At 40.6% G+C, this 18,512-nt stretch overlaps 1 protein-coding gene across 1 annotated transcript; it reads right to left on the reverse strand.

Moving 5' to 3' along the window:
* Nucleotides 1-381: 381 nt before the first annotated feature.
* Nucleotides 382-13,939, reverse strand: epha2a (eph receptor A2 a). Its single transcript, XM_054616197.1, has 17 exons — nt 13,713-13,939; nt 12,860-12,927; nt 10,687-11,323; nt 6,351-6,506; nt 5,913-6,245; nt 5,210-5,337; nt 4,919-5,096; nt 4,700-4,802; nt 4,372-4,424; nt 4,127-4,252; nt 3,839-4,024; nt 3,668-3,729; nt 3,081-3,290; nt 2,734-2,883; nt 2,289-2,482; nt 1,703-1,858; nt 382-1,218 (listed from the first exon to the last, which is right to left on the reverse strand). Exons 1-17 carry the CDS (start codon nt 13,786-13,788, stop codon nt 1,110-1,112), a joined length of 2,925 nt encoding a protein of 974 aa, XP_054472172.1. The 5' UTR covers nt 13,789-13,939; the 3' UTR covers nt 382-1,109.
* Nucleotides 13,940-18,512: the final 4,573 nt, after the last annotated feature.

Raw genomic sequence — 18,512 nt, forward strand, 5'->3', positions numbered from 1 at the left:
GCAGAGTTTTTTATTGGCTGTCATTTCTGTACATCTTAAACAATATCGGTGTTTTTGTCACTTTTACCATCCTAGCTTCAAAATTGCATGCAAATAGTTACATTTATGACCTAATTAGTGTGCTAGAAGAAAAGTTGGGGGCTCATCAAAGTTCACAAAGACTGTCCATTTAATAGGTGACGAGTCATTTCACTATTAAACATAAATATCAGCCTGCTATGAGTTCTGGATGAAAAGTCGGTAGGGTTCACCATAATAATATTAATAATGTCTGTTCTAAAGTTCATGGCGATCCATCCAACAGTTGTTTGGATATTTAATTCTGGAAAAATTTAAAACAAATACCTGTTACCTACTGAGTACAAGAAAGTGATCCAGTCACAAGGAAACAAATTTTATTCAAACACAAAAATACACAGCCTGGCAAATGTGCCCCACATTACTCAATACTCATGTTATAAATGGCATAAATACAAAATAAAATAAATATTAAATAAAAAAAAAAAGGTACAGTTGTATTAAGACATGATGTAAACAAACAAGCCTTGAGGAAAAGAATGCATGTGATACAGAGACCAACTACTAAACATAAGAATGTGTGATTATTTGCCCTGAGTAGAAATAAAATAGTTCATGTCATTGATCATAAAACATGTAGAAAACAAACATATTTAAAGTTCCAGAAACACTGGCAGGATAAAGTGAGTGCTTGGAAGAAAATGCCCTTAAATCATAAAGAGCATTACATTTTTCAGTCATTCAGTAAAAACAAACCAAGCACTCTCACATTGTCTCACATTTTGCACTTACTCTTATAATTGTTTGATTTACTACATCACATAACTTATGTTTATGTTCAACATATAAAACATTTTTTTTTACATGAAGATAAATTATTTGTCTTCTGTTATCATAAAGTACTTAAGTGTTTTTGATCTCAGTCCTTTCCAAGCGGCTTGGAGGGTCCTCTTCAGTCGCGCCACAAAATAAACCCCCTGAAGTGTAGCTCAGTTTCAAACCCCCCCCCCCCACACACACTTCAGTCCTCCTCGTTCGTGAGTGAAATGGCATGGTCGGTCAGTGCACTTTGAATTGTAGGAATGCTTAGATCACACTGCAAACACGCTGAGGGAGCTGGTCTCGTCTTTCAGACCCAGGATGCTGTATGCTATCCTCTTCATGTGACCGGGCAACCGCACTCCAATATTCCGGATGTCTCTGAAAGGACAAGATAAATGACACCGTTTTAAGAGTGCTAAAAACAATATGGAGTCTGTTTTGCATAAAGACACTACAGAGGTATTTGTAAAGCACGGATTCCCATTGGGGAGTTTCTAAACTAATTTAAAAAATATATAAATTGTGTTTTATTTGGAAAACAATATCCACATATTTCAGCTGAAAGTAATGCATAAATGGTTTAAATAGATTGTTTAAAGTACTGAATTAACTGATTAACTGTTGAGGCAGGACTGTGGCAGTACACCAGATTTAAAAAAAGGCCACTGCTGTTGAAGTTATGGCAGTAGAGAATGAGAGGAATGACGTGGCAGAGTGAGGTATTTCTGCATTCACAAACTGGCTGACAAATGTTAAAGCTGAGAGCTCAATACTTCCTCTGTGTTACAACAAAGAGTGGCCTGGTGCCAGATTGAATCAGAGCAGGGCAGCAGAGCTGCACCTGTGCCATATGTGCACTTACTCATGCCTCAAGGCGAGCACCTGCTCCATGGTCGTGATCCCAGCGCGGGCAAAGCTTTCGTTGTACTGGTTCATTTTGATGGACTCCAGCCACTCGGGCACCGACCTGAACATGGTGCCGTCACAGCCGCTGGTGCTCGGCAGGCGGATGGACACGCTGTGAGGAACAATGTACATTTGGATTAGTCAACATTTAATGCCACATTATGTTCACTGAGTGCATGTGAGGATGTTTGAACAAGTGGGAACCAATGTTACTGTTAACCCAGAGATGTTTCAATAATTTGTATTATTTAATGGCAAATACCAAGACTAATACAGCTCTAGTTAAAGAAAAACATCGTAGACAAATCTTGGAATTTAAATGGAAGATGAATATCAGTTTCATATACTTATTAACACACAACAAGGGTTTATAAATATCCAGTTTAAATTGTGTTATTCTCACAGAATATCATTATGCAACTGAGAGGATTGGTGTGTTATAATAAAAAAAGTTTAAAAAAAAAGTTATAATAGTTACTTACATTTTTTACTCTTTTACTTTTTTACCAAATCATAAACTTCAATGAAAATATAGTTCATACCGTGGATCAAAGTCAGCAATGGTTTTCAAAGACTCTGGGCTTCGGAGCAACTTGTCCAAAATGTTGACGATGTCTGTGAAGCGAGGTCGTTTTGAGCGGTCGTTCAGCCAACACTGGAGCATGAGCTGGTAGATGGCGGATGGGCAGTCCATCGGAGCAGGAAGCCTGAAGGCCTCGTTGATAGCCTTCATGACCTGAGGAAGAGGGAAGGCAGCTCTTAGATCTAAAGCATATTTATGAGTGCAGTGACAGACAGCCTGGAAAAAGTGCTTTGTTCGTCTGTTGACATCAGTTAATTTGAAGAGGATGGTGGGAAACTTTTTGGACTTCAGAAAACTTTCTACCACCACCTTCCCAGCACAGACTCTCAGTGGTTAAAAACATTAAAGTTTGACCTACACAGGCCGAAACAATCCTTCATCTCAACCGCAAGAGTTGGACATACCTCATGGTTGCTCATGTCCCAGTAGGGCCGTTCTCCAAATGCCATGACTTCCCACATGACGATGCCGAAGCTCCACACGTCGCTGGCTGAAGTGAATTTCCTGTAAGCGATGGCCTCGGGGGCCGTCCAGCGGATGGGGATTTTACCTCCCTGACAGAAGAGAAACATGAGCAAATCATGTTAAATGTGTGAATGGAGTGGAAACACACAGCGCTGAAAGACCAACACTTTAGATTGGACACTTGAGAGTGAAAATACCATTAGCAGTCTGGCATTCATTACTAGAAAAAAATGGGGTTGTTCCATCTTTGCTTTTAGGCTGTTAAACATGCAGCTGTTTGACTCACTCTTGTTGTGTAGGTGCCCTCAGCATCATCCTCCAGCACACGCGACAGCCCAAAATCAGACACTTTACACTCCAGGCAGCTGTTGACCAAAACGTTTCTTGCTGCCAGGTCACGGTGGATGTAGCTCATGACAGAGAGGTATTTCATGCCGGCAGCTATTCCACGCAGCATCCCTAAGAGCTGATATGACGGAATCTCTCCATCACGGTCCTAAAGGAAAACAATACATCTGTTAAATAACTCTTTCTTATAATTAATTCTTACAAGAATTTTGTTCTGTCATTAATTACAGTCAAACACCAATGTAATTCCATTTTTAGGGGGCTTTTAACTTCATTTAATGTATTAAAGAATAGTTCAACATTTTGTACAAAAATTAAAAACACCATTTAATATAATCTAATGTTAAGAAATATACAGAAACACAAAAGAAAAGAAAAGGATAAGATTGTTAAACTCAAAACAGTTTGCTGAGGTTTAAGTTTGCGCCCTTGAGGAATATTAAGGACTAAAAATTATTAAATTGAAGTCTTAAGCTCAATTTGAATCCAAGTCATGTGACCCTAAACAAAAATGCATGTACCTACCTTTAGATATGTGTCAAGAGCTCCGTTCTCCATGTATTCTGTCACTATCATGGCATGCTTGACTGAAAATCCAAACAAAAATTTATGTTTAGTGAAGGCAGAGCATACAAACAGTCGATACAAATGAGTTGAGAATGATTGTTTGACTTTAGTCGGAGGTTATCGACTCACATTTGGTGACAACTCCCTCCAGGCGGATGATATTCGGGTGGGAGAACTGTCCCATGATGCTGGCCTCGCCCAAGAAGTCCTGCCTCTGCTTCTCAGAGTACCCCGGCTTCAGGTTCTTGATCGCCACGGCCACTTCCCCTCTCTTGGGAGTCTTCATCACGCCCCAAAACACTTCCCCGAACTCTCCTGATCAGCAGACGGACACAGCAGGAGGAAACATTAGAAAATTGCACTCTGATACTTCATTAAATGGAAGACAGGTGATTATTTTAAAACTAAAACACTTACCAACACCGATGACTTTCTGTTTGCTAATGGCAGTGGGGTCGATTTCTGTGACAAACTTCTGGATGGCGATGTTAGGGTCCTCATACGTGTGTGGATCAACATAAGTCTTCAGAGGCTTGAGCTGATCTAAGGAGGAAATGATGACCAGAATATTAGAGTCAATAAAAACATAATTAACTATTATTATTATTATTATTATTATTATTATTATTATTATTATTGCATGTACAGAATGGTTTTCTAACCTGTTGAGAAGTAGGGATCTTCAGGTCCTCCCCTGCCACGAGAGTTCAGTCTCCTGAGAGGAAAACACGAATAATCACTACAGGACTAAACAGAATACAGACTGGCTTTTTAGTAATTGCAGGTCAGTCTCTGCTGAAAAAGAACCAAAGCTGTTTTCAATGGCAGCACCAGCTATTACTGATAAACCCTCCCTGAGCCGTCGTACCAGAAAATCTTTCATTTACTCGAGCTTGTGGCACATAATCACACAGATTTGCAGGTCTGTAGATAACATTTATCTGAATGACACATGCGTTGGATGTGGATGTGAAGCATGTTGTTACCAACCGTTTACGCAGCAGCAGGACGGCCACCACAACAAGCAGAATAATCGCTACGCCAACTACGGCTCCCATCACCATGGTGGAGTTGTTCTGGGTCTGAGACTCAGCTGTGAAAGAAATAAAAAAATCACAGAAAAAGAAAAGTTTAGCAACTCAATATGTGAAATAAGAGTTTATACGGATAGACTAGTTTCATCTGCTGTAGATTTAGGGCTGTTGGTACCTAATGGTGAGGTTAGGAACTCGTGCTCCACACTGTAGCTGCCGGGGATTCCTTCAGGGCTCACTGCCTGGACCCTGAACATGTAAGTAGTGTCTGGGGTGAGGTCATTAATCTGAACGGAACTTTTCTCCAAAAGCAGGACTGTGTAGGTGGTCACATCACGCTCGCCCTCATCATCCTGCCGAGAGGAAAGTGGGTGGATTAGAATAATTTTGGAACGATTTACAGCCTTAACTTTGAACGAGGGGAGAAGAGAGAGGAAAAAAAAGAGCACAAAGCACTCTGTCTTACTTTTCTGCGGTACATAAGCTCATAGCGGTGATTGATGTGGGCTGGAGGCCTGCGAGACAGAGTCCAGGACAGAGACAGGCTGGTGGGGCTGCGATCATCCAGATGGATCAACGTCACCTTTGGGGGATCTAACAGTTGGTGAGAGACAGAAAGCAAAATAATGGTTAGTGACTAATCATAGTCTTTGGAAAGGAGATTTGGAAATAAAAGCCTTTGGGATTCAGTGGGTCAGACGGAATTCCTCTCTGTTTATTAAGCTCCTCTTTTTTTACAATGGCTTTAACAAGCAAATACAATACAACATGAAACAATGTCTTAATATCTAAATTCTGGAGACAGACTATTTTTAAACAGCTCAAAAAAACATATAAAAAGTTATAGTTTGACCAACTTGATTCTAATTTTCTAAGAATTTCTTATAAACATTTTTTTAAAACAGATGACATGTTTCATAAGTCTGCTACAGGAATATTTTAAAGTGCGGGAGGTTTTTTTCTATATATTGTCTACCCTTAGTATTCTCCTACCTGTCGACCGAATTAAATATTTCACCATTTGGTGTAATAACAAAATGTTATGGTCACTTCTTTACCAAATGTACATGTTCAGTTTGTTGCAATTTAAAAGCCAATTTAATGACAAAACAATAACACAAGATTAAGTCAAAGCACAGATAAAAAGCTTTTCGTGTGATCAAGCTTACCTGTGTAGTCCAGAGTAGTGGTGATGCTCGCGATCGGCCTGTCGGTACCGTGCTCGGACACGCCGCTGTGAGCCTCGACAGTGAACGTGTAGTTCAGGTGAGAGTCCAGGTCACCAACGACGACAGTGGTGTCCTGCAGGTCTGTCGGACCCGGCTCGAAACGGATCTTCTCGCCACAGGGGACGCACAAGGCCCCGTCGCATAGCTCGCACACCACACTGTAGGTGAGGTCACTGCGGCCCCCGGTCACCAGCGGCGGGCTCCAGGACAGCTGCAGCCTGCCCTCTGCTGACAGGGTGGTGGAGGTCAGGTCACGAGGGGCACTGGGTGGAGCTATGGGAGGAAGTACAGGACACAGAAAAGTTAGCCTGATCTTCTGACCCAACTGTAATGAGCCAATATATGACTTAGTAATAGGACAGTGAGCGCGGTCGTTACCGGAGCATGGTGACGAAGGAGTGTCTGATGGGGAGCGGAAGAAGCCCTCCTCACATTGACATTCGGTGGCGCCGGCTGCAGAGGGCTTGCTGTTATCAGGACAAACCTGACATAACTCGCTCGATACAGATGTCTTGAAGTAGCCTGGTTTGCATTCTTTGAGAGATAGAGAGAAGGTGTGTGTGTGTTAGTTTAAGCTTGACATTAGGAGTAACTGAAACGGACAAACACAGGAAGGGATGATTGATCTGGATGCAAACAATGAAGCGGTTGGTAATACCAGTCCGTTCCACCCGACAGGAAGCATTTGTTGTGAGTAACCTATAATCACTGAGACTTTGTACTCAGGAGTGAAAACGGGATTTCCCTGACGATCTGCCTCTACTTGCCTTTTTTCGCCTAAGGGCCTAATCTCAGGTCACACTGCCGGTGTCAACCGGATGACAGCAGAGCATTAAATCCATCAGGTGATGTGATCTGATCTGACCCCCGGAACTCTTGGCTCATATTCTCTGGCAGATAATATTTCTGTTTTTGCCAAAGGAAATGGCACCTTCGACACTGGTGGAGAATTGGATGGACATTTGAGCACACAGATAAACAGCCTTCCAGGGCATGCGAGGTTAATGAACCTGCAGAGTGGACAGAAACCAGGACGCAGGAGCTGCAATTTAGTCTGAGGCTGATGTTTCCTCTCTTTCTTCCTTCCTTCCTTCCGCTAACCTCTTACACCAAATCACAAATGACAACATCCAAGGTTGAATAGTTAAGAGGAAGAGAGAATCAGGAAATAGGAAAAGCTGCTGGAAAACAGTATGATTTTCAGTCTGTTCATGAAAACAGACACATGTACTTTCTGGTGTGATAAGGAGCACAAGAACCGTAAAAAAAAATAAAACTTTAAAATAATGGATCTTATGAAAGATCTTTCTCTGCTTTTATTCTGTCTCTCTGAAGGGAGGAGGGGGCTTTCATCTGGCCCCTGTGCTGGTGGCCGTGAGAAGAGGTCGAGTGATCCCTGGATTGGAGACGCGTCGCGTTACTTCACCATTCAGGCAGAAAGACCTTTGCACTCCAAGTATTGCCGCAGTGGAGGAGAAGGAGCAGGTTGAGTTTGAGTAGGAGGGATGGAGATGAATAGATGGATGGGGGATGGGGGTAAAGGTCTGGAGCACCAACAGAAGTTCTCTCTGGGGAGTCACTCGGCGACAGAGGGGGTGTAGCTGAGGTCTTTTCGCATAAGAAAAGGGGGCCAGCCCATTTCATCTTGAGCTGCAGCAGCAGGACCTCTGTCACGTACCAAAGAAACTCAAGCCCCATTCATCTATTGTCTCTGAGATTGGACAGAGTGGTGCCATAAATATGTTGCCTCACTCATTATACAGCTCACAAATGGCGGCATGTGCGCAGTGTAGGAATACAAACATTGTTAATGCACACTTTGGCAAAGATGGATTCGCATATTTACTTTGAATTAAAGTTTCAGGGTTATTGTGTTATCTTTAAAAAAAAAAAAAAAAAAAAGGGGCTGAAATATTGTTTTAATTTGGTCCAAAACTTTTATTTCCCCGTCCCGAATGAAATTGTTCTCTTAAATCGTCCCACGCTCCTTTATGACTACGACTCACTTGTGAAAAGGGCTTAAGTTCCACACCGGTGCATCTGTTAATTGAATCTGTTTTTTGCTCTTTGTGTGGACCCATTGTTCTAATGAGTGGGAACATGGATTAGGGAGCTCGTTGTGTGTCTCAACCACCGGATGAAAGAGCAAAGGGAGGCAAAGCGGGGAATGTCATTGGCTAACAGCTGTCCTGTTGCTCTACTAATCCTCTTCACCAAATTACACTCCACACCTAACTAAGCAGCCACGAAGCTAACCACCCTCATGCACCAACTGTCGCCCGACTCCCCGCCCTCGCCGGCTCCGAGCGAAGACAACCTTCTTATTTGTGTCAGTCAGCATTCCTCCTCATGTCGCTTAACTTCCTTTTCCCACAACAGTTGTGCTCTTCAGTGGAATGCACATGAAGAAGAAGAACAGCCTCTACGGATCTCATTTTCTCTTGTTAACTGAAAATAGGGCGTTGGAACAAGCATCAACATACTCATCGTGTTTTAACTTTTGTTATAAAATGTTTCCTGCGTCCTAATGATCAGGTCATCCTCCAGACTTTGAAATCAAAGTTTTTTTCCCCGTCGTAGACATTTCCTGTCTTACTTTGCCAACTTCCGTTTCAGGTGTTCAGCTCAGAGTCCACATGTTGTCAGAAACTTCAAAGACTGAAACAATCTTCTGCCATGACTTCCTCTCTGCGTTCCTCTTTTTATTAATTTTTACAACCTCAGGACAATAATTACTATATAAAGCACTGTACTTATCTATCAGTGGTTTCTAGGGCTGTGAATAACAATAAAAACTTCCATTAACTATTAATCTAGAAACTAATAGATTATTCATATGGTCTATAAAATGTAAAAAAAAAAGAAAGAAAAGAAATGCTTGTCAGAACTTCCCTAAATCTCCAGGTGTCATCTTGAAATGTGTTGTTTAGTCCGACTAACAGTGCAAAAGGCAAAGATTTTCAGTTTTAAGTTATATAAAACACAGAGAAGAAAAATTGAAAGGGTAGAAACTATTTCTTTGCATTTTTGGTAGAGAAAAGGACTTAAAGGATGAATAAATTATCAAAATAGTTGCTTTATATTTTTGGTCAGTCAACTAATTGCTTATTTGTTGAAGGTGGTAAGAACGATCTGCTGTCTTACAGGAATGACTCCAAAAAGAGACCAAACTCTGCCAGTCAAGGTGACTCTCACAAACCACAGCCTGACTCAGTCTAACCTCTGATAGGCGTGTCGGCCCCATCCCTGTAATCTGTGGTTCCGGTCGCCTTAGCAACAGGCGCAAAACAAATACTTCAGTAAGGAGAAGACGCACCACTCAGGTAGTCATTCCGACACATTCACACGGTCCTTTCCTTCAGTCAATCAGTGCTGTAGGTGACGTGAGGCTGAAAGAATTCCTTTCAGAAATCCCTGCAGCATACTGTGCCCTTCCTCCCTCCTTCCTCCTTCCTCTCTTCTCTCTGTGCCCTCTCTCCTCCCACGTTTCCTCCAGACGGCTCAACACACCACACCCGAGAAAGACAAATTCCACACAAACAGTTCAATATGAGCGCCGCAGTAATGTCTTAGACTATAAATATCCATTTGTTTGTTTTTTGTATATGTAACTCACAGGTCTGTCTTGAGGACAAGGTTTTTGCATACTTTACTTTACTCTAGGTGTGACTCATGAATAGGTTAAAGAACAAACCTTCAAAAGTATCTTCCCCAATTGCTATAATGTTGGATTTTTTTTTGTTTTTAAAAACTACCTGCTTATAAATATCTGAATGAAAAAGTGAAAAAGTTCTCCTGAGAGTAAACACTTTATCTGAATAGTTAAAGTGTTTACTCTCATTTCCTTTTAAAGGAGAACCTTTTCACAGGCTACTAGATTACAACAGTCTACGGTGGGCACTGTAGTACACGGCTTTTGCAGTTTGTATACTCTAAATAATGTACTTTACAACTTCAGAGTGAATGAATCTCTTCCAAAGAGAAAGCAAAATGGTTTCCCAAATATTGAATACTTCATTGTTTTAGTTTCAACTCTTTTCCAGCTTTAACTAGCTCTTCATTTCACTACCGAGCAGTGAATTGTGGGACAATAGTATCAGTCAACATCCCGTTCAAAACGCATTCAAATTTAGGACACAAACTGTCTTTGAGTACATGTTGTCTAATCTCCAAATGTAAATACGCGACAAACTCAAAGTACACTCAGAATTGTACAGTATGGAATTGGGACACAGCTTGTTGTGCTGTACATTATCACCTCCAGACATCGACCTATCCATAAAACTAAGCCTCGGCCCAGCCCCATTCCTGCGTCCTGAGAAAAAAGGCAGCAGAAAGAATGTGCTATTGGCCAACAGGTAGAGAGATGAGAAATTAAGCTGTTGAAATTTTCCCAGTGGTTTTTATCTGTATCATATGGAGCAATCTGTGGTTGCCGTAATATCGAAACAAAACAAACAAGTTTGGACATCTTGCCCGTTTCCTCCCTTCCCAAGGCTCCGTCTGTGCCATCCGACCCACTTCAACACAGATATGACGATGATGATGTTTTTGTGATAGATTTCCAAACAAACCAGACACAATTAACATTCCTCTGTGCTCATTCCTCACGCCTTGCCAAAGTAGTTGTTGGAGGAGTTTAATTTACTACAAAGTGCACGGCGGCACAAACACGCCTCAGTTGAGTGCATGGCGTACTTCTGGCAGTGCTTACCTTGGCAGGAGTCCCCGGTGGTTTCGTAGCCGGCGAGACACTGGCACTGGCCCACAGGAACCACCCATTCTCCCTCAGCAGTGCAGTAGATGCGTGGGGTGGCCTGACTGACGGCGTTCTCTACACAGGCTCCCTCCACCTCCCTGAGAGCATCCGCCACCGTCTCCGGGAAGGCGGCCAAGCTCTGCACTGTGGACGGGCACGTTTTGTAGTACACTCTGACAGAAAGCAGAGCCACACAAGCACCCATGTCCTGAAAAGCTAGGTAGAAGCCCTTAAGAGACAGAGGCCCCACGGTCCTCGTCTCGGTGTTGACCTTCAGCATGCGGCCTCGCGTGACCTCATCGGGAGCGATGGTGGCAACCTTACGGAACTGGCCTTTACGGAAGTTGGTTCCTACGTCGGCATCAGCCTCTGAGATGAAAAGGTTGAAGGTTTCTTTGCAGGCAACAGAAGCGCCATCAAAGGTGTTGCAGTCTCGCACAATAAATCTGAGCTCCACTGAGACTCGTGTGGACGCCGGGCGCCGCTGGATGAATGTTGTGCGTAACCAGTTGTCCTGTTCAGTAGAGTCAATGCTACAAACGCTGTAAGTATAGAAAAGTGAGCCGTTCACCACCGTCTGGACTATCTCCCACTGTAGAACAGAAAAAAAAGATAAAGACAGAGGAGATGGATTAGTTTGAGGGGCAAAACAAATAAATCACTGTTACAAAGCTACAATAATGAAAAGGAGAAAAACTTTTTTCTTCAGGGAATAAGTACAGGGTTCAGAGGCTTTGTTCTTGCTGAGAACCCGTTTTATTGATGAGACACCTCTTCTCTCATGCTGACTGAGAAGCTCATAAAGAGCAGAAGTGAGTTGGAGCTTTTTTTCCACACTTTAAGATTATTGGCCGTACATGTGCCGTGCTCACGACGTGTGTGGTTTTCCACTGCATGTGTTGCGAAATCCAGAAAATACTACTGTAGACTACCAACTAACATTCATGGCAGTTAAATGAGCTTTACAAGCCCAGTGGCAGCAAAATTGGCAGCAATTAAGAGTTTTTTAAGAGAGGGAAGCGATGACGAGCAGAAAGATTAAAAGCCTCTATACAACAATTAAACTTAACACCTCATATGTTAGCACTATAGTAGGCTACTGCAGTGTTTAAAGAAATACATCAATGCTTAACTTAACCTGTTAGAAAAGAAATGGCAAACATATATATTTACACTATTTAAAAAAGTTAAATTGGTACCATAAGATTAAAGCAGCACATTATGAGTCATTGTAAATCGTTTAAATCTGTCATTTTCATAGTTACACATATTTTCTCCTCTATATTTTGACCAAATTAATACTAAATTCCAGACAATTACTTATAATTACAATCCAACTTCTAATGCCTACTGTTCGAAATTGCTGAAGCCAAGACCACACCTTGCAAATAGCCACCCCTGGTACACATTTAAAATACATGTTTCAAGTGTTAGAAAGTTGAAATAGAACAAAGCAAAGTTTGATGGACAGGGGGGAAATACTACGAGTGAACGAGAGAACGAGAGCCCTTAGATCTTTGAGAACGTAAGAAGAAACTTTGCCCACACGGTGGAAGTGGCCATGTCCTGTTGCTTTTTTTAGATGGAAAGCCACTGAACTATAGATAGAGGGATGTTCTCCACACATGGACCATTCTTTCCTTTCTCTTTTACTTATGTCTTCCCACAACTGTAAATAATCTCACTGCTGTTATATCTAGTTCACAGAAGAATTACAAGAAAATCTTACATTTTTGTTCCTTGGGTCATTGCTGGAATTAAAAACAACCTCATCTGATTGTGTGAAATGCTCGAAAGTACTGTAAATTTAAAAGTAGGTTAAACCTTGACATTTTAATGGCATTCATAAGTTCTTTATGAAAGGGTAGCGTTAACACAAGACTATCTGAGCTCTGCCAAACCTCATCGAGCTGCCACTCATTCCATCTCTCCACCAGAGCTTTTTTAGTGGACTGAATGAGCATTGAGAGGCCTCGGGTATTGTTGCTAAAGGGTATTCAAATCCTCACATCAACTAATCTTCAGCTGCCCTTCTGAATCATTTGTCGTCTTACTCAGAGAGAGAGAGACAGTTTTACTCTTGAACCTGAAGTCTGGAAAAAATGCCTGTTGAGGTATAAATACTTACTCCGTTCTCATATGGCAACGTCAACCACCCCAACTCTGATCCTGAAGCTTTCATGTCCAGCAATACTTCTACAGAGACAAACAGAGAAACGTATGACACAGTTACAACATGCACAGAAGCAACATTTTATATATATATATAAAAAAAAATGCATATACATATATATACATATAATTTGTATTTGGACATTGCTGTTAAATTAGAAAATGACTACAATTGGACTGTACAATTAGATTCTCTGCCTTGATCTCAGGGGGCAGCAGCTTTATGAGGGGCACATGCCATGCTTTGACAGTCTAATCAGGCATGTCGGTCTGATTCACAACTTTATTGACCGTGTCCTCCAGGTCCAGGATACTGGACTAATAATGTCTGAGAAAGGCGTAGGCAGTTAAATTACCATGAAGGGAGAATTACATGAATATGCGCCACAAGTGAAACAAGAACTCGGACATGTTACGGCATCTCACAGGTGCCCTTTAACATTACATTTTGACAATGGCCAGTAACAAAAAAAAAGTAAATCTCCTTAAAAAAATTGAATGCTTTAATTAAAAAATGATAATCGGATCTGTTTCGCTACGATCGAAATGATCTAAACTTCTCAAACTAATTAAAACAAGGTTCAATTGGTTAATGGGTATTTTCAAAAGCGCTATTCACCACACTATTGATGTTTTAAACAGAACAGAAAGTCCACTTTAAACCTATATTTACTTAATTTTACAGTTGTTGTTTTTTTTAACAGAAATAAAACTTAAGCAGGCTATCAAATTCCGACCTCCTGACTCACACTGTCCGGTAAAACTCGGCTAAACTTCGTTTCTTTTTACTCAACGCGTGAAAAACTTACGTTCTTTCGACTGCAGGCTGATAAATACTTGATTGATGAATAAAAACAAGAACAAGTTGACCCGACGGAGCTCCATGATTCCACACAACTTTAAAAAAAAAAGAAGTTAGAAATCCCAAAGTGCCGCTGCTCTCCTCCGTCTGGCCCGCTGGCTCCTCTTCTCCAAATACTTCACTCTACAGGCTGAGTGAGCACGAGCCCCGCAGCCCATTGACAAACAGGTGGCGTCATCGCCCCGCCCCTCGCGTTCTGGAATGCTGAAGTTCTCCAAATATGGTGAAATGGGGGCGGGGCCAGGACTATTTGACCGCACCTGTTTCATTGAGAAGGATGAAGGCTCTAATAAACTGCACTGTCATTATACTGAAGTGTTGGTAAAATTAATAAATCAATATTTAATCAAACTCTATACTTTCATGTTAATTAACATATCAAACACATTTGTATATTAAAGTCAGCACGAGGTAACTTATGTTAAGAAGCTAAATGCAAAAGATCAAGTAATTGTTTAAACATGCTGTAAGCTAAATAACTTAAAGAATCAAAAGTTTGTATCATACAAATTAACCCTTCCAGAGTATATTATTATATTCACTCAGTATGTAGACCCCTTGTATACAAGTTGTAAAATAATATTCTTTAAGTATCAAAAGTTATAGTACTGATTGGAATCACCTCTTTCCTACTATTATAGCCTGTAATATGGGTTTTTATTACAGATGCATTGTATCCAACATTTGTGTTATAGCTGGTGAGGTGGAGCACTTTGCATATATGGGTAGTTTGATCCATATCAATTCATCATTATTTAGCATTTGATCATCTGTTTTCTGTATCAAATATTATTTTGTACAGTAACAAGTTACTAAAACTATAACAAATGCAAACAAATAAATAGTGGAGTAAAATATGTGTTTCCCCCTGATATGTAGTGGAGTCGAGTACTGTAGTCTCATAATATTATTAAAGTATAAGTACTATAAAAGTGTACTTAAGTACAGTACTCAAGTTAATATAGTTACTTCCAATACAACAATAGTTCTAAACTTGGTAGTTATCAAAAGATTTAAAACATTTTAAGCATTTAAAATAGGATTTTCTGAAGGTGAATAAATATGTTAGTATTTTATGCCGTGTCTTGTGCTATTGTTTATATATACTTTTGTTTATTAGTATTTTTCTCACAGGTGAGGAGATTTTGGGCAATACACTGAATTGAACATTACAGTTCCATTATTAAAGGCTGAACTTTACGCATCTTTAAACAAACATTACATGTTCTAACATTTATGTGTCAGTTTTCATTTGGGTCTTCTGTTGAGTTTCTTAGCATGAACTGTAGCTTTAGTGTTTTGCACAGGTTGATAGAGCATAAAGTTGTAAAATATCTATTTTAGTCCTGCTTGAGTACATTTGCACTTGGCTGTTTAAATGTTCATTTAAAAACCTTCTTGGGTGTTTTATCCGTGCTGGGATATTACGTTGTGGCAGCGGGCTAAATGTTTCCAACAATAAGTGTTAGTTATAGAGTAAAAAATATGTTTGGGCTTAACTAGCCTTTCAAAATGAAATAGTGTTAAAGCTGGACAATCTTTTTTGACCGTCGCCCAAGTAATTGCCCGAATCCTCCACATCTCGTCCAGGACTTATCTTTCCCACGACTGGTAAAGGAGGGGTCAAGTGGGAGGGGGTGGTCTGGTATGAATATATGACTACTAATGAGACGCTCCTCATAAAGAACCTTACAATTTGGGTATGAATATGTGACCACAAAGGAGATCTGACAATAGCATCACCTAGCAACTCTTATCTGGAGGAATTTCAGAGTCAAGTCTTCTCTGTGAAGCGCCGTGTACTTGGAGAGGAGAGCCCCTCGATTTGAGAGCCAAACACAGCCCGCCACCCTGACAAAGACCCCCCAAAAAACCAACTGAAGAGGCAGACATTGTCTTGTCCGACGTTACCATACACGGACATTAATCATTCAACAGACAGGGCTAAAGATGTTGGTGAAATAAAAGATTAACAAGTTAAGTGTGGGCTGAATTATGGCTCTCTGACCTTCAAATGACAAATACTTTAATTGCTCAAACACAAATTGTAGTTTAACACGATAAGTATTTCCAACAGGACAGGAAAAGAAGAAGAAAACTGCTGCCTTCTTATTAAATCATGCACTGCAGGTAAAGATACGCCTCTATTCTAATAATTAGACTTAATGTGTTTGTTTTCCTTCAGGTTGAACTTGTTTTCTCAAATATTAGCTCTTTTTACCAGCTACATTTTAAAATGATCATGTCTATCCTGAGGAAAATAATGCAATCTGCTTTTCATTCCCACAAGGACCTGACACCGTGCTTTAAGATACCGACATCCCTCACTTTCAAATGATCCGACACACTCTGTTTTGAGTGTGAACTGCCACTTGAGGGAAACTTCCATCTTAAGCACTCACGCAGCCCTTTCCCTCCTCTCTTCAATGGTTTTGATGCACACTGAGGTACGCTAAGGTGTTATTCTCGAGTGTGTTAACGCTTAGACTCTGAGAAGTGGTTTCTGTTGTCATCCAGTTCTCCAAGGTGTCAAAGGTTAACATCCCCTTTAACACACAAGTATGCAAATGCTTTCATTACAATACAGGCTTCTTTCTATCCACCTAACAGTGCATGCATGCTGCTGGAGAGCAGACTGGGGCCTCACATCGGCGCTGAGCCCCCGGGTGCCCAAACAACCCCCCCCCCCCCCCCTTCTGGTCCCCGGCTTCTGAAGGTGATGACAGCACAAAAGTACTTCACACTGGGGGCTGGGTCGGCATTTTGTGGGTCAGTGAATAGCAGGCCGAAGCAGCGACACCATATCATTCAGACCCTGCTCCCTTCACACCCCCTGCTTTCCTAACACGCCTCGTGGTATCAGCAAACAGAGAGGTAGAACACTATTGAAAACACCGGGGAGTTTTTGTGTACTGCCAACATAAAATACGCCTACTGTTTTCCACCATTCCACCATCTCAGTGAGGGCCCCCGAAAACCTAGTTAGGAATTAATGAATTCACACCTTTGTTTACACGTTTTGATGACTACAGCACAACCATCAGTAGTGGAAGAAGTACTCCGCTTATTTACTTAAGTAAAATAGCAATGCCACACAATCACCAAGAGGAAACACTCCATTACATTTACTACATTTAGGTGAAGTATAAAAGTATTTGCAACATAACATACTTACAGTATCAAAAGTATTCATTATATAGAAAAGACTGTCAGTATTTCATTATTATATTATGGAATCATTATCATTGATCCTTTAACATTTAAGTGTACTTTAATGTTGTGGTTGTCAAAGCGGAGCTAGTTTTAACTCCTTCATTTGTTAGTTCAATCCATAATAATGCATCATAAACTGTAAAATCATCATATTGCAAATTTCCCCTCTGCGGGACTAATAAAGGATTATCTTATCTTATCTTATCTTATATGTTTTGTACGAAAATGTTTAACCTGAAAAGTAACTACTAATTCTAACTGTTAAATAACAGCAGTGGAATAAAAAGAGCAATATATACAAGTACCTCAAAGTTGTGAAGTACTTGTACAGTTACGTTTACCTCTGCTAACATTGCATGTGTACATTTGATTGATATCCTTGGTGCTGATTAATTCTTTAACTAAACATATTTGCTTTTAATGTTAAAACTAGGTTTTAAAAATCCTATTTGTCACAATATGTGAATTATCATAATTTGAAGCATGTACACTCAAGCAATATCTTTATTTTTATAGAAACAATAGTATTTAAAAGTCTGCCTGCTATCAAATAATGAAGAGCTTTCTGCTTTGCAGTGATAACAATGTAGCCTAGTTAAAAAAGAAGTCTTGATGACTTCACTTGGTGACTTGAGTCTGTTAATCAGGCTGGATTCGAATCACAGAAGAGATCAGACATGTGCTCTGATTCAGAGGTCTGGAACGAGGCTAAAGGAGACATAACATTCTTTAGATAATCCTGTTGGTTTATAGTTTTTTGACCCTATGATGTAGAACGTTGCAACTCACAAAAGAATGTGTAATCTTTATGATAACACAAAAAGTCTACAAGGCAAAAACAATCAGAGATGACGACAAAAACACAAGATATCTTAGCTCAACAACCACGCCATTGTTCAATTCACTACTGTACTTGTATTGACACAATATGAAACCATACTGATAAACTACACATAAACTTCAACAGAAAAAAGTTTTTAAAGTCACTAATCTCTGCAACTTCAATACAGGCTGTCCCTCACAAAAACAAAATCAAAACCACGGGAGCACACATTGTAAAGCACCTGCCAACAATAGTGTGATCTAATAATTACACTAATCCCAAACCACCATCCTTTTATGCTCCTAACAAACAGCATGGATGTTGTGGAAGCTTCTTCATTCTGTGCTCTGCATTGTTTTTGTTTTTCCCCTTCCATGCCCTTAGTCATCTCGTTTTAAAAAGCTCCACATGCCACCTCTGAAAAACACTACCTCTCTTCCCTGGAATTTGGGGTGGGTGTCTGTTGTCTATGTGGGCTACATTGTGTGCGGCGTAGCGTTCAGAAACAAAAGAGAGAACACGCTCCAACAAGTTTTTGTCTTATGAGGAGACAAACTGTAAGAATGTGGTTTAAAACACAGATCATTAGTCATACATGCATGGGGTGAGTCTATTTGTGGCATCGCCCCGGTCAGTCATCACTACCTGCATTGGCACTGACCTCATCAAAGAGCAGTGAGCGCTGCAGGTAAAGACAGATACTTTTGTGAG

The sequence above is a fragment of the Anoplopoma fimbria genome, chromosome 17 (genome assembly GCF_027596085.1).
Source record: "Anoplopoma fimbria isolate UVic2021 breed Golden Eagle Sablefish chromosome 17, Afim_UVic_2022, whole genome shotgun sequence".
Classification (NCBI taxonomy): Eukaryota; Metazoa; Chordata; class Actinopteri; order Perciformes; family Anoplopomatidae; genus Anoplopoma; species Anoplopoma fimbria.